General features: G+C 37.3%; 1 protein-coding gene across 5 annotated transcripts in view; it reads right to left on the reverse strand.

The window, feature by feature from the left end:
- MYO3A (myosin IIIA) overlaps positions 1–13,832 on the reverse strand; it is a 126,572-nt gene that overhangs the window by 42,181 nt on the left and 70,559 nt on the right. For 4 of the 5 annotated variants that reach the window (XM_075082622.1, XM_075082621.1, XM_075082625.1 and 1 more), the window contains exons 10-18: positions 13,221–13,320; positions 10,873–10,989; positions 9,773–9,877; positions 9,605–9,688; positions 8,656–8,858; positions 6,366–6,464; positions 6,148–6,262; positions 2,876–3,002; positions 1,928–2,138 (exon numbers count right to left, since the gene is read on the reverse strand). In XM_075082622.1, coding sequence (XP_074938723.1) covers positions 1,928–2,138; positions 2,876–3,002; positions 6,148–6,262; positions 6,366–6,464; positions 8,656–8,858; positions 9,605–9,688; positions 9,773–9,877; positions 10,873–10,989; positions 13,221–13,320 — 1,161 coding nt within the window. Of the gene's footprint in view, positions 1–1,927; positions 2,139–2,875; positions 3,003–6,147; positions 6,263–6,365; positions 6,465–8,655; positions 8,859–9,070; positions 9,214–9,604; positions 9,689–9,772; positions 9,878–10,872; positions 10,990–13,220; positions 13,321–13,832 lie in introns of those variants that run through there. The other variant, XM_075082623.1, reaches the window with a different exon arrangement.

Here is a 13,832-nt window from a genome sequence, read left to right on the forward strand (position 1 = left end):
CATTATTTCACAAAAGGAAATAATGGGCCAAATCTGTACGGCTGTTAAACAGGATGATTTTTGCTAAACCAGGTATCTCTTAAAATAACAATTTTTGTTTGAAATATGCTAAATGCACATTAGTTCAAAGATGACTGCATTTTCAGTGATTCACTGAATCACATAATGGCTGAGTCAACTGAAAAGTGTATAGAGGATTAACAATTTTATTTCTAAAATAATATTTGCTAGGTATTGTTCTATTGTAAAAAGCTGACTACAGTACAGAAAAAACATGCAGTTCTTTTTATTTCTTTTGTAATAAACAGGCTTTACTCACCAGCATCTTGAAATTAAACATTGCTGTCATAAAATATTAAGTCTTCATATTATTTATTCACAACAGTTAAAACTGCTTATTTTAACATGGAAGTCAAAAGAATGAATAACTAGACCTGTTATGCATCTAAATAACTACTTTAAGTACTGGAGTGTGGTATGAATTTAAATTACCAGTTAAGTTCCAGAGAAGTACTACTAGTAAAAACTTCAGTTTGAAATCTTAGCTATAGCATTCTGAGGCATACGTGGTAGTTTCTGCAACTGGAAAAAAGCTCTAATGTTTGTATTTATTTGCTGAAACAAAAAATTAAGAGCATATATTTGTATATCAAACTGAAGTTGACATTAGTGTCTTTTCCTAGCTAAATTAAAAAAATCAACCACATTCTGTCTATAAAACCCCCTTGAGGGTCAATCTGTAACAATATTTTTTTTAATAAGAAGTTTAGGAAATCGGATATGAAGAAACAGCTTCAAAATACTCATGAATAGCACTTAACCATCTCAAAAATGGAATTTCTTGTTGAGGGATCACAAGTATTTGTTGATTTAACCTGAATTTGGTGACTATTTTATCCATCTGGAAGTTACATTTTTGGTGACTAGACTGCTGAAATTTGTCTACCCTGTTCCTTCTCAGAGCTAATTACATAAAAATAGCAAATGTAAGTTATTCTACCATAAAACCAAAGCAGACTTCTGGGGATATTTTTGTATAGTAAGCGTTTCAGGTCGAACTTTCTCCCTCCTCACCAGCATAATAAGTATTCAATTTGAAAATGGCTCTGTAACAGGCACGTGAGAGAGGCACACAGGCTAGCAGTGCTGCCCCATCCATCATGAATTTTATCCTATCATTTACTGATTAAAGTTCTGTTTATTGTTGCTCTGCTGTAACAAAATATTTGAAAGTTTAGACAAATTTTAGGATTGTAGCCTTGACTTTCCTCTGATGTTTAAAAAAAAATCCAGAAAATCCAGATTTACAAACCAAAGCTATATATTATTGATATTCCTCTTCAGGGAGTTATAAGTTTGCCTCTTCACTGGGCCCTGACCTATAGGATCTACAATGCAAGCTACATAATTTCTTCTTTGATTAATTTGCAAAATGTGTTATATCTTCATTCTCAACGTCTTTCTTGTCTCTGTGTTTAAAATGTCACCTTGTAAGAGCACAGTGGACAATAACATCAGTAAATGTGTTTGGAAACTATTCTCACACATATATAAAACCATGCTCATAACAACAGCGACAGAAGCAACAGCATCGGTGCAAATAAGAACAGAATTTGACCTATGTAATCAACAGATGATTGTCAAAAGTTGACCCTGAAAAAGTATAAAGGAAAAAGTAATTAGTATGTAATTTACAAAGGGTTAAATGAGTAAAGGTCAGACAGGAAAGCGCCAGACGCCTGTGATATCCATATATACTGTATTTTCACTGCATACTATGAATAGGATAAAACCTCTTTTTTTAACACAGTGGTGTCATAAACAAAAAGGTAGCAGAAAAAAAGTACATGAGAACACTGAATGCTGTAGTGTAGACGATACTACTCCCACAGAAAATCTATCTTTATTCTGGAAAAGCTTTCTTTACCTTAAAAGTTTGTCAGGTTTAAGTAAAGTGTTGATGCGATTGACTATCCAGCTAAAGAGGCGCCCGTACAGTGCTTTGGCCATGGCATCTCTGACATCAGTGGCTTTTTCCACAGTGTTGGGACGAATAATTGTTTCTCCTCGAGTCACTACACAGTGAGAGGTGAGGGCCTCTTGCAGTTCATCTGCCTGAATACACAGCAAAGATGCACCTAGGAAGGAAGGTCACAGGCATAGCTCGGGCAGATTTTGAAAGGAAAAACATGCATTTTTGCAATCAAAGCTGCAAGTGCAACATAATACAGATAAGGGCCAAATCAAAGTCTTGAACTATGACTAATGAGGGTGTTCATGTCCTCCTTTTGTTCCAAAAAGGGGTGCTTCTTTCCCAGTTCCACAATATTTTTCTGCCTATGCCAGGAAAATGTGTAAAAAGATAGCGTGAATACTTCATTATCTCCCCACCTGTAATTATGGAGAAAGAATAGCAGCTTTCTTGAGAATCTTTGCCCCTTTCCCTCCTCTGCCTCCAGGCAGCCTATAATATAAGGTATCCCTTCCAAAAAATTAGTGACCCATATTTCAACAGGCACATGTGGGGAACAAGGAATGAGCATCTGAGAAAGAAACTGGGGAAAAAACTATTCAATATGTTAATGAGGTTCTCCATCAAATGTTCAAATAACTCTGGAAAAATCCCAAAGATTTTCTTTTCAGGCATCTGCAGTATTAGTCATGTTTCCTGAATGCCAGCGAACTGGTTAGTCAAATAAGGTGCATAACGTGGAATTTTTTTTCTTTTTCCATTTGAATTAATCTATCTTAATTTAATTATTCTTGCAAAATTCCCATGTGAATACAGTTTTCATTGATAACTCTCTTGCAATAAAAGAAATTTGCTATCAAAACACTAAAGGAAAACAATTCTAAATCAAGAAAAACCACTCACAGTTCTCAAGGGCTACTGGATTGGAAATGTTGCTCTTGTCAATCATATGTTCAGATACCACTGCAGAAAATTCAATGTTACCCACATTTAAAATAGCAGCCAGGACACTGTACACACTTCCAAGTTCCTGAAAAGTATATTAAAAAAGATGAAACGCTTAATAGGCAGGTAGGTTTGTCACTTTGGTTTATACAATGGGCACAGGCAAATGTGTGTGTGTTTCCTGTTTTCTACCACATGCCCACTGCTTTCAGGAATTGTTCTCAGGAACTGTTCTCAGCAGTTATTCCCTGTTCTGTACTCAGCATAGTCTTTCAAGTGTAAGACACCCAAAGAGAGCAAGACAAACTATAGCCTACTCGTTCTTCCATACTTGTGGATAGGACAGGATTGACATGGAGTAGGGGAAGCACAAAAGAGTGGTGAACATAATCCTCTTACACAGAAGGAATTCAGAGGATATTTATATCCACCTTTCACTGTGTCTGCAGGCATAACCATGTATAAAAAAGTAATACCTAGATGAACAAAAATATTTTAAAAAATCTGCATCTATGTTTCTTGGACCACAGAAACAAAGGTACTCCAAATAACAGGTCTGCAACAGCTCCCACCAACATAATCAGAAAAAGTTTCATTGGGAGAAGAGTGAAATCTCACAGCTCTGATTTGGCAAAGCACTTTACCCTTCAAAATGTCAGTTAGGAACTGTGTACTCACCAAAGCACTTTAATATGGACTTCACTTAAACATTTAAATTTTGAATGATATAGTAGGTTCTGAAGAGGGATTCTGCCTTGAAAAAGGCTACTATTAGTCTGGACAGTGAAGTGATATATACAGTAAATTATTTTAAGTTCTTATACATGACAAATAAAATTGCATTTGCTATTAATGAAATGCTTTCATTGCAGGTTTGACTTAGATTTGAACTGTGAATTTTCATCTGAACTCTGAATATTTATCAGTGTACTTGATGATCCCTGAGTATTTTCTGCTCAGAAACGCTGAGGTGCTCCTGTAAAGCAGGCTAGGTGTTAAGTTAGGAATTTGTGATACCATATATATTGAGGCATGCAATAATAGCGTATTTTATAAATAGCAGGTTTATAAGTTTTATAGTAGTTTTATAAGAAGCAGTTTTGTAAATTTGATTGGTATTTTATAACAATGAACTTTCCATAATTGCACAGGATTTTTTCCCTAATATTCAATAGTTTGCTGGTAAAAAGTCCTTAATTGCTCTAGAATACTTGATCTTGTTTTCAACACTTCCAGAAGTTAATCTAGCAGCTACTAAATTAATTATTCTAGTGACAGCAAGACAAACTAGATAAGCTCACTCTGAAAAATTATGCTTAGGATAATTGGCACACAGTTTACCTAGGTTTCAAGCAACCACTGCAAAGAAATGGATAGCTTAACTTCTGCCATTATGCTGTACAGTATGTATAGCTGCTGACATTTTTGTGCCCTTTCCCAATGTGTTTGAAATCTGTCTTGATCTGTCTCATACAGCATGATTATTGTTCACCTCAGGCAGTCGTTTCCTATTAACTTTGCCATGCAGCCTGAAATAAAATAGTGCAATTTTAAGACAGGGAGTATTGACAGTAGTTACTATTAAAGCCTGCCAGTCAGTTAAAAACAAATGTCAAAGAAATAAAGCCTTGTTTAGGTCTCAGTTTTAATTGCACATGAGAAAATATTCTGTCCAAGGTATTCTGCTAATAAGACATTGGATATGCTTATTCGATTCGTAACACTGAACCTCCTCTGTGCACTGAGATGAATGTCGAAGCTTAAGGCTGCATTACTAAAAAGTGAACTTAGAAAAGGAACTCATTGTCTTACAGTATCTTTTTCTCACTGAAAATATGGGTTCAACCTGCTTCTGAAACTGTGGGTGTTCTACAGGTAGATAATCCTTTACAGATTCAGCTCATAGTGGCTTGCTGAGTTAATCAAGTGAAGATCCACACTAGAACTGCACACTGTGGCCAGTGACCTAGTTCCAACTGGATCTTCAATATGTAAGGAAGGTCTTCTCTTCTGGACGATGAGTATTATTGTCTCTATCCATCCAAGTGAACAAAAGAATCAGGAACAAAACAGACTTGCTGCTTTTCTAGTATAAATTAGGGTTTACTGAGGTCTCTGGTGCTGTGACAAAACTGCTATCAGTGAAAGCACGGGTGTGAAAGGATGTGAGAGTACAGGTGTGATATTGCTAAGTGCGGTTGTGAATAAGCATGTAGAGGTGAAAGAGACTGTGAACCCCACTGTTACTAGAACTTAATGCAAAATGGATATGGAGGAACAGAATAGGTGAATAAATCTGTTCTGCTGCTATTCAAATACTTACATATGAAGGAAGCCAGAAATATTCAACTGAAGGGAGCATATTTTTTGTGAAAAGCTCCTTACAACATGCAGTTTTGTCAAAGAAATTAAGACATATATCCACTCTGCAGCACTAGAGCTATATTTCACAGCTACTATACGGATCATACTCCTACTATCGTTTGTGATAAAGCTGGTGGTAAACTACAGCTGTGATGCATCACTTCTCCTAAGAAGAGAGAACTAGGGTACAGCATTGGGTTTCCTTCTTTGCATCCTTTTTTATAAATCCAGAGGCCTTTTTAAATTTTAATTATCACAGAATCACAGAATCACAGGTTAGAAGGGGCCTCCAAAGACATCCTGAGGAGAGGGCTTTAATGGCCAGCAGAGCAATGATAAGATCTTAAAGAAAGTATGGGTTCAGTTAATGTTTAGTGATGAGATTGACTCCAAAGGGATGTAAAAACTTCATTCAACTTTACCCCTGCAGTTGTGAAAATGTATAAAGTTCATCAAAATTCAGATTTACTCAATGAATTTTTAGAACTCTCACTATGGATTTAATCTTAAAACAGAGATGAGGCTCACATTCACAGGCCTAAAATTATAGGCTACTAAATGGTTACATCATTTTCTACGCATTTAACTTGCAAAAGCCTTTTCCCCTCAATTACTCAGCTGTGCTGTGTTCACTGGTTTCAAAGTCTTGTTGACTAATATCATTTTATTAGTTTATCAGTGCCTTGAAACCTTAAAAAATTAAATGTGGTAATAAGTTTACATGCAATATCCTAAAACATAAACACATTAATGTTAAATGAAGAAAATAACAAGGGAGATTATTTGAATGCTTTATATAAGTTTTTCCTGATTAAGGTAACCATTAAAGTTCACACACAAAAAAAAAAAGGGTTATCAGCACTCACCTCCAGTGTAAAACCTATGACTTTGAAGCACTGTTCAATTAATTCAAACTGAGACTTATAAAAGCTATTGTTCATGAAATCTTGCACTATTCTGAAATGATCGCTTTGCAGATATCTGAAAGAGTTGATGGATACAGGGTTAGAATGTAAATGAGGTTGAGAATTCAACACCACCACATTTCTTAGTAATCAATTTATGTAAAAATAAACTGTATTACCTGGGAGGTCTATATTCTGGCAGTTTATAATGTGCCAGTTTCTTCTTTTCCGCCAGACCAGCATAAATATAATAAAAAATATGGAAATTTTTCTCTCCTCTGAAACAACAAGAACAAACTGGTTTAGTAATGTAACCATGTTACATTTACTGATGACATACATGCTGTTATTAAATGTTATTTGAATAACAGGCAAGGCTCATGCAAACTGACCCTGAAAGAAGCTTTATTACACAAGTTCCTGTGAAGTGAACACCCTTTCTGTACCACTGTGTGTGTGTTCTGAAGCTGCCAGGGTGGCTGCTCAGTGCGACAAGCAGCTAAATGCAGCTCTGCCTTTGATGCAATTGGTAGATGCTGGGTGAGATCTTGCACGTTGCTTGCCCACCTGCATTAAATGGGCTGTTTAACCTCCAGTTATTTTAAAAAAATATTCTGACCATGGGAGAGCTATACACTCCTGATTCACTGAATCCAGAATGTTTGGTGCGTCCTTTAGTCCTGAACCAAAAAAAGCACATAAACAGACATTCAGCAAAGGGCCTTATGACTTGGCATGCTTTACCTAAAAGTGAGGTGCCCAAACCCATGACAGCCGGTTTATTGCACATCCAAGGTTCCTGTGCATCTTAAGAGGAAGAACTGGATGTTTAAGTGGAAATTTGCAACCACCACTGAACCCTGAGATGGCCAAGTCAGTCACTATGAAATGGCAAAAAGGAACTCTGTTCAAACCCTTGGTTTCGGTATGAGCTGAGGTGTGTCTCAGAAGCACCATTACATGCTTCTGTGAAACAGGATCAGAGCCCAGTGCACTCCTCTCTGCATGTGGTTGCCTAGATCTGAGTCCAGTGCCTACTTAGTTGGCATATTTTACAGTGGACAGTCAGTAGTAAAAAACAAGATCAATTTAAGGAGTAGGAGCAGATCCCTTATCTTCACCCTCAGTGTCTTAACTATCAGGTTGCATAGCCATGCTTTGCATGCTCTCTGAAACCTCACTGTCGTCCTGATGGTTTGTGTATACTCTGAACTTGGGCCTCCCATTTTCTAGGTAATCACTCACTGTTTTTCTGCAAAAAGTCATTCCTAGCTCTGCGTGTGAGTTTGGGAGCGATGTTCTCTCAGAAGAGCAGAAGAGACTGCCCCTGCAGTGCAGGCACCTGAATACCAGTTCTCTGCCCTGGCATGTCTGAATGGACCAAGCACACAGAGACCTCAGTGAAGAGGGGAACACGCTTGACACAAACAGCTTCAGGAGCCTTTGGAAGCTCATGTCTCAAAATTTAACCTCCTACAGTGGCTCTCATGCTAAACACGTTGGTGGTATTTTCTTCTGAATTCAGACATCTAAACATCTACCTAAATAGCATTTGAGGCACGTAAATGCTTTGCCAACTTCCTGTCTCAGCATGTGGATAAATATAAATACAAACTGACAGCCACAGAACAAACCCATGAAAAGTTATGAAAAAAAGTGGTATTTTAAGGAAAAAGATGATTATATTCTGAAAAAAGCAGTTTCTGTGCTTATTGTCAGCTGGGGAAAAAAAACCAACATGTCATAAAATTGCCTCTAACTTTAAATTGTTTATTGAAACAAGCGATACTTAGATGTTCTTCTTGTCACAAATCTACAAGAGGCAGGAAGGTCACAAAGAACTACAAAAAGAGCAAAAATGAGTAAGAGATCAGCAAGAAGAAAAGTTCAAATCAGTGACAATATTCCTTGGCTCAAACTCCGGTTTTCCTATTGTTATGGCAGAAATAGAGTTAACACAATACTTCTTATCTAGATGTGCTATATATGCCAATAAATTAAATTAATTAGAAATGCCATTTAATATTTCTGTCACTTTGTGTTATGAGATACACACATGACAGACATGGATATGTTCTGTATTTGGTCCATAACACTTTATAAGCAAATGCTACTAGATGCTCCAAAATGGAAAATGAGCACTTTGCAAACAAATAAACAAACAAAAAGCTACAATACTAGAGGGAACACAGAGGAATTAAATCCAAGTGATAAACTTAACATAATACTTCAAACATCCACAAAGCAATTTATAACTGACCTATTAGAAAGTTTTTAATTCTTACACATTCTGATACACTTTATACATGACACATGCATTTTATGAGATTTGTTTAAATTACCCAGAAGACAACAAAAAAAAATCAGTAGTTTATTATTCATTTTCATGTTTTGATCCAAGATAATTTCCTGCATTGTAGGCCGACTTTGTAGCCCTCAAATTAAGCCAAATATATTTTTTATACTTACACTGCCTGGTGGACAACTCTGGATTTTTCAAGGAGATACTCTGAAATCTGAGCTCCTACTACAGTGCCACCACAAGTGAATTTCATTTCCAAATATTTTCCAAATCTGCTTGAGTTATCATTGATGATAGTGCCTGCATTCCCAAATGCTTCTACGAGGTTATTCACCTGGAGGATCTTCTCCTGTAGAGTCCTGTTATTAGCCTGGATATGAAAAAGATATTGTTTAAAATTATCAGTAAGCATTCAAATACATTCAGTCCTAAGTGCTTCTTTCCTCTTCTAGTTGGTATTGTGACGTGTGACATCATCAGGGCAGCCTTCCCATGTGAATCATATGGAAAGGCAGGCATGTGTATATCATGAAATCTGCCAGAATACAGCAATCTGCATAACTGGCTGGAAGAGGTAACACACATAATGCTAATGACAACACCAGAACTAATAAATTTCTGTGGTCCAGCACTCTGAGATGGCTGGCTTGCTTTTAGGATCCTTGTTAGCATCTGCTTCCTGCTGCGCTGCACCATACCAATAGATCAGTTTGCTTGCAGCTCACCTGGGACATGCAAAAAATGGCATTTTATTTAGACAACAGTGGTGTTCACTTCCCAGAATGAACATGTCCCACTGACAGCAATTTGGTTGTGGAAGGAGGTGAAAAGCTAGAAGAGTATTTTATTTAGTACTGTTTGGGTGATTTGAAGACACTCAATTAAACAAAGGTCAAAGGCACAGCCCTCATTGCAGTGGGTACTTCGTTGCTGAATCCCCAAAATATTTGCAAGTGACCCTAGTTCAGGATGGAGGAAGGGGCAGATAGATCAGCATCATGTTCCAATCTGACCTTACAGAAGCTGCTTGGAAAATGTATTATGCTATGGCCATAGGTGCAGTAAATTAGGCCTAAGACAGCAAAGCCTTACAGAGGCATCCCCTTTGAAACATACCTTGCCCAGGACAGTGAGCTGCTGAACCAGAAGATGGGCACTTTGTGTCTTGCCAGCTCCACTTTCTCCAGAAATAACAATACACTGTAGAGAACAAAAGCATGACTCTGAACTCATTACATATATGTCAGTCTAGCAAAAGACATAATTAAGACACCTCATCTTTACCTGATCGGAGTTGTATGTCACCATGGACTGATAACCTATGTCAGCAACAGCAAAAATATGAGGAGGGTTGGCAGTCCGTTTGGCTCCAATATACAGTTTGGAATGCTAAGTGTAAGAAAAATTAAAACATCAGTGTCCTTTAACAACTTTTTTTTTAATCAGAGTTTAGTTTTATTTTCAGATTAGTGTACAGCAGGCTGAGGTTACCAGCAGTGATGTTTTCTCAGTGAGCTGTTACTGTGTTCACTATACCATGAATCTGTATGTACTTAGCACCACAAGAACGGCTAAAAAAGATGAAGCACAATTTTCTATGACGTCAGCCGTAATTATGTTATGAAACTCAAGTTAATAGAAGAAAATTTCATATTGCCAGACATCAAGGACCAATTTATAATTTCATTTTATTTGTACTTCACATCCTCTTAGTGTTTCTGCATGATATTGATGTCAAAACTTCAGATCTTTTCTGTACCTGCAGTATCTGATAATTAATAATGCCAAATTATTGTATGACCAGACTTTCATACCTGTTTCTTTTTGTACAATGGGGAGGCAAATTCACAAAAGTTAAAATTTTACAGGGTTGTTTTGTGAACTGATCAATTAAATAGCTATGGCTTCCCCAGCTCTCTTGGGAGGAAATGCCCCCATCTCCTACCTTCTGGCATTCACAGAAATTCTCCGTGGGAAGTGGAGGAGAAGTAATGCTCCCTCCCACAAAGAGGAGAAAGATTCACCTGAATAAATGTGCTTATCTGTACAGATAGTACTTCTGCTAGTATTTCTATCCACTGATTAGAATGGATGACTTGCTCAGAAATAGCTGCAATTTAGACGTGATCTAGATATGATCTACACTATAGACAAAGATATCAGAAATTAAATTTTTTGGAGTTTCTCATTTCTGTGCTGAAATTCATCACATGATATGGATGTGTGTCAACATGCACTTGAAGGTACAATGTGTTGGTAATTCTGTTTTTCAGAGCAAACCGAAGTAAATCTCAAGAATGGTCTTTCTTTATACTAAACACAAATAATAATATTTTAATGGCAATCAGTGTTAGTTTAAAAGAACCAAACCTAGATTTTCACACCTGTGAAGAATAAATATCTATGTTCCGAAATGGATTGACAGCGATGAGAATGTCCCCAACATATGTGTAGATCTGATCCTTGGCATAACCCTTCTGCAACTGCTCTGTTACTGTATTCTGATGGAGGAAGAATAGGAACATTGAATCACATGGGGGAAAAAAGTATATTAGGAAAATGTATACAATATTTATATTGTTACAGTGAGTGAGGATGGAGAGGGAAGGTATTAATAGTCAGGAATATAACTGATCATGATCAAAAGTGAGTAAGACTTTCAAACGCACTGGCATTCCCAATTTCTTGTGTCTAAACTCTCTGAACAATATACACTTGCAGATCCCCAAGTGGCTGTAGACAAATGAGTTAATAAGTACTGCTTTAATTCAATTAATCAGAGGTTTCCATGAGAGAGTCCTGTCTTAATTTCTAACACTACAGCTTCATGTAACTCATCAAGCAAGAGCCATATGCTTGAATTCATAACTGCCATTACAGCTGCTCTAACATTACTCTCGGTTATGGTAGGACACAGATGTTCAACTGTTTGGATCCTATTAATGTGAACAATCAGGCATCTTTCCATATTAACAACCAGTCTCTGCTGTGATTGTTCTTTACTGCTGCAGAGCCAGTTTTCCCTGCACCAAGAAAAAAGAAAGCCCATTAGTGGCATACCCTATTTCTTGACATAATTTCCTTCAGTTCCTTCTGCAGACAGAGCTGGGTATGTAAAGTGCCTGGTTAGGTTTCCAATCAAAACAGGACATAGAGTTGGATAAAGAAATTCAGACCAGCCTTGTGACTATTCTGAGGTACATGTGAAAATATGTTCACAGTGTTGTGCACTGTGTTCTGGTTAATGCACTTAAAACCTGAATTCTCAACAGCTGAAGAGGTTATATTTCCTTCACAGGAAAACATAAGGAGAAAACCTTGGTTTTTCATTGCCTTGATAATGACTTCCCTTTTTGTTTTAGAATGCTACCTTGCTTTTGGCCATAACCAGATTCACATCAATGGAATTTTTTAGGGGAACTTCTGCCCTTTTTGAAATCATTTCTTGCACCAATAGAAGGTCTCCTGTTTTGCTCTTCTGACGGAGCTATCTAAAGTGGAAGAAAAGTTTGAATGGAAGAAAGGAGATAGTTCTGAGAAGCTACCTTTCATATTTGAAAGAGGTTTTAAACTGGATCGGATTTAGTAAAATGTCACACAGTCAAATGATCCCTTTAGATGGAGGCTTCCTGAGGACTTCCCTGAGAATGCTCCACCTCTGAGGAGATGGGATATACTTCCAGCTCATCTGGTTTTCCGTGTGTCTTCTGTTTAGCTCAGATTGTTTCTATGCTTCATGGCAAAAGATAAAAACCAATCTTGCTAGCATATGGCTATTCCCAATATTTAAAAAATGATTAAATCTGACCTTTGTGCAGTAGATGAACTCTGGATTAGCTCAATTAGTATTAACTAAACGTTAAGTTACTAAACCAAGCTCCTGGATGACGGAATATGTTCTGTGGGCTGTTAGCATTATGTAGTTTACCAGCTCAAAAGCCACGCTGAGTATTCTGGACTGATGAAGATAAATATACCAGAGAAGTTTTAAAGATAAGGGAATGTGAATTACAGTCTATGCACAGCCCAGCAGAGTAAGAATAACAGTTTATTTACAACCACTGATGGCCTCTAAGACCTGCAGATAATGTGCTGTGGCCTGATTCTTATTTCTGTTTTTCAAGCTTGAAGCATAAACACAACAGACTTCCCTCCTCCCTTACGCATGTTCCCCTGCTCCCGGTGGACTAATTTTCGAACTTCGACAAACCAGTGAGATTAGTAGCAGTAATTTTGCCAAAAGTTCACCAGAAGGCATTGACAGGTCAGAGCCTCAGCTGACATAAATTGATCTCAATGCATCTCCACACTGAAGTCAGTGAGAAGCCAGACTTGGAGGGTATGGTAAGCCAGTTTAAGACAACTCTCGATGTCCAAGCAATAGGGGAAAAGGTGCTTGTTCTTGAACCTGGACCAATTTCAGGTTAAACCATCATGGCAAACTAGATATTTAGCTGTAATAAAATCCAGCAATATAAATCCTGTTAAGCTAATGGTGCTACAATACTACTCTCTCTAAGGCTGTAACTGCAGAGAGTGTTTTAGCTTTTAGTTGGAACCATTCCAGACACAGCAAATCTCATAAAATATTTGGCATAAACTGGTAAAATGCCATTGTACACTTACACAATTGAATTGTGACAATATAGTTGAACTTGAAAATCAACAGCACACCACTGTTTTAATACATGATTACCCCTCCTCAGGAAAATGTGAAAAAGGAGGTTCTTACCTCATCCAGTACCTCCAAGGTTGCTAAATCATCAACCTCTTCCTGGTTTGAAACTACTGACTTACTGTAGTTCCCTTTCTTTGTATGAATACGTTCAAATCTAGAAAAGACAGACATGCAATTTCCTGATGTAAGGAAACACAGAGCAGATCTTGCATCTGTAACCATCTTGAAGGCAATTCAGAGAAAATATTCCAGCTTTCCATTGTTCTGAATTCAAATGCACAAATGATTGAATAACCGGACAGGATATAACTTCTTAGTGCGGTACACCTGTACTTGACAATTCAAAATCTATGGTTTGATCCCACAACTGATACCACAAAGAACTTTTTCACTGTACAGATTCCTGCTCGATCACAACCCTACATCAGCTTCAAGACTGGAGCTATGCAGTACAGGGAAAAAACCAACATATTTATAAAGCATAAAACAGGCAGACTCTGGCACCTACCTGCAAAAAGAAAAATGACCCAGATGAAAATTACAGATAGAATAAAACCAGGGGTGTATGATGAAATACTATGGCAAAGATGATGCAGACAAAGCATTCAGGATGGAAGTGTTTCTAGCTTAGTAATGACAATGCTCTAAAGCCTGGCTGAGATGCCC

This window comes from Phalacrocorax aristotelis, chromosome 2, assembly GCF_949628215.1.
Source record: "Phalacrocorax aristotelis chromosome 2, bGulAri2.1, whole genome shotgun sequence".
Taxonomy (NCBI): Eukaryota; Metazoa; Chordata; class Aves; order Suliformes; family Phalacrocoracidae; genus Phalacrocorax; species Phalacrocorax aristotelis.